Below are 1,544 nucleotides of genomic sequence, written 5' to 3'. Positions count from 1 at the left end.
ATCCCCCACAGAAGCTGCTGATGGCAACTCGACCCTGGGCGGCGGGACGGGCACCATGGGGCTGAGCGCCCGCTACGGCCCCCAGTTCACCCTGCAACACGTCCCCGATTACCGACAGAACGTCTACATCCCGGGCAGCACCGCCACCCTCACCAACGCCGCCGGCAAGCGCGATGCCAAGAGCGCCGGCTCCTCGGGCGGCAACAAGAAGAAATCTGGGAAGAAGGAGAAGAAGTAAAGAAGAAGGAGACCTTAGAGCTACAGGGCAGCCGGCTCCAGCACTCCCCAAACCACAGCCCAGGCCGGAGGACGAATGTGAATTTTTTTTTTTTTGGTGAGGCCAAAAGTAAGAAACGCTGCGAATGTATCTCATCATCATCAGAGCTAGGAGCAGGGGCTCGCTGCTGTTAGATCTCGTGATGAAAACCAATCCGGAAGCTAAACCGAACGCAAACAAGTGCCCTGTGAATACTTGCTAATGTTTTATACGATCCCTTGGGTATTAGAGTATGCAAGGACAGGAGGTCTTCTGCCATGTCTTTGGATCCGATTTGCTCCCAGATTGTCCGAGAAAGGCGCAAGGCTTATGCTCGGCTTTGCCCAGTGTAAATAATTTTAACACAGGATCTTTTAATTTCTAGACCTTCGATCATTTTTTTGGAAAGGAAAAGGAAGTTCCTAGCTTAGAGCCCATGCTCCAGATCTTTGCTTTTAAACTTTCCATTAGTAAAATTCACCCCCGGTTAATGGTAGCAATGGGTTTGTTGCTGAGAAGTTGGTAGGGAGTGCTTCAGTTCCTGCTTACCCGTTACCCACAAAAAAAAAATAAGTGTTTATATTGCATGAGTCCAAGGGAATATGGCAAAGCTGCATCCTAAACATTTCTTTTTTGTTTTTAAAAGTGTGACCACCAATGGCCTGAAATATGAGACAAAAAAAAAAACCAAACCCAAACCCTCCTGATGTCTGAGAGGTAGGGAATTCAATGAGGAGCGTGCCGAGGTGTGCGGCAGCTGCCCCAGCGGTTCTAGGGGGTCTCCGAAGAGCAGACACATCTCATCCCTTCTTTGCAGTAAATATTTATATGTACAGTCAATGTTCTTCTGGAATTAAAGCTAAGAGAGTCTCACTCCCCTGTGGCCAGGCAGCCATCTGGCCGAGTCCTCGCCAAGGGGACCGAGGGGACGATGCTTCACGTTTCTGCACACCGTGTCTGCATGCACGTCCTTCACCTCACACCCGAACTAGCGCAGTTAGCTCCACGGACCCAGAAAAGTCTTCGCATGCCCACGCAGCATGGTGGGAACGCGTCGGCAACTGCCCGAGCCTCCCTGCTGGGGCTGCTTTGGGGAGGGGGTGGGGGTGGGATCGGTCAAATGGGACGGGGAAACTCATTGCTTCTTATTTGGGGTGAGAGCCGCGGAGCTGCTGGCGCGTGGCTTTGGTGCAGAGTTGGTGACTGAGTAAGTGACGGTTGGGTTGGTGGCATTTGGGGACCCAAGAGCTGGGGGAGAGTGCAGGGTCATGCTACAAAGCCGGCAAGC

At 52.1% G+C, this 1,544-nt stretch overlaps 1 protein-coding gene across 1 annotated transcript; it reads left to right on the top strand.

Annotated features, from left to right (window-relative positions):
* Positions 1–7: 7 nt before the first annotated feature.
* On the top strand, positions 8–803 carry LOC104161897 (protocadherin gamma-B4-like; the record flags this gene model as incomplete). Its single annotated transcript, XM_009700474.1, has 1 exon — positions 8–803. A coding segment is annotated over one exon (231 nt), but the record flags the coding sequence as incomplete, so codon positions are not given.
* Between the last annotated feature and the right edge of the window lie 741 nt (positions 804–1,544).

The sequence above is a fragment of the Cariama cristata genome, unplaced genomic scaffold (genome assembly GCF_000690535.1).
Source record: "Cariama cristata isolate BGI_N322 unplaced genomic scaffold, ASM69053v1 scaffold24515, whole genome shotgun sequence".
NCBI classification, from domain to species: Eukaryota; Metazoa; Chordata; class Aves; order Cariamiformes; family Cariamidae; genus Cariama; species Cariama cristata.
The sequence above is the reverse complement of the archived record's forward strand: the minus strand, read 5'-3'. Positions and strand labels throughout refer to the sequence as shown.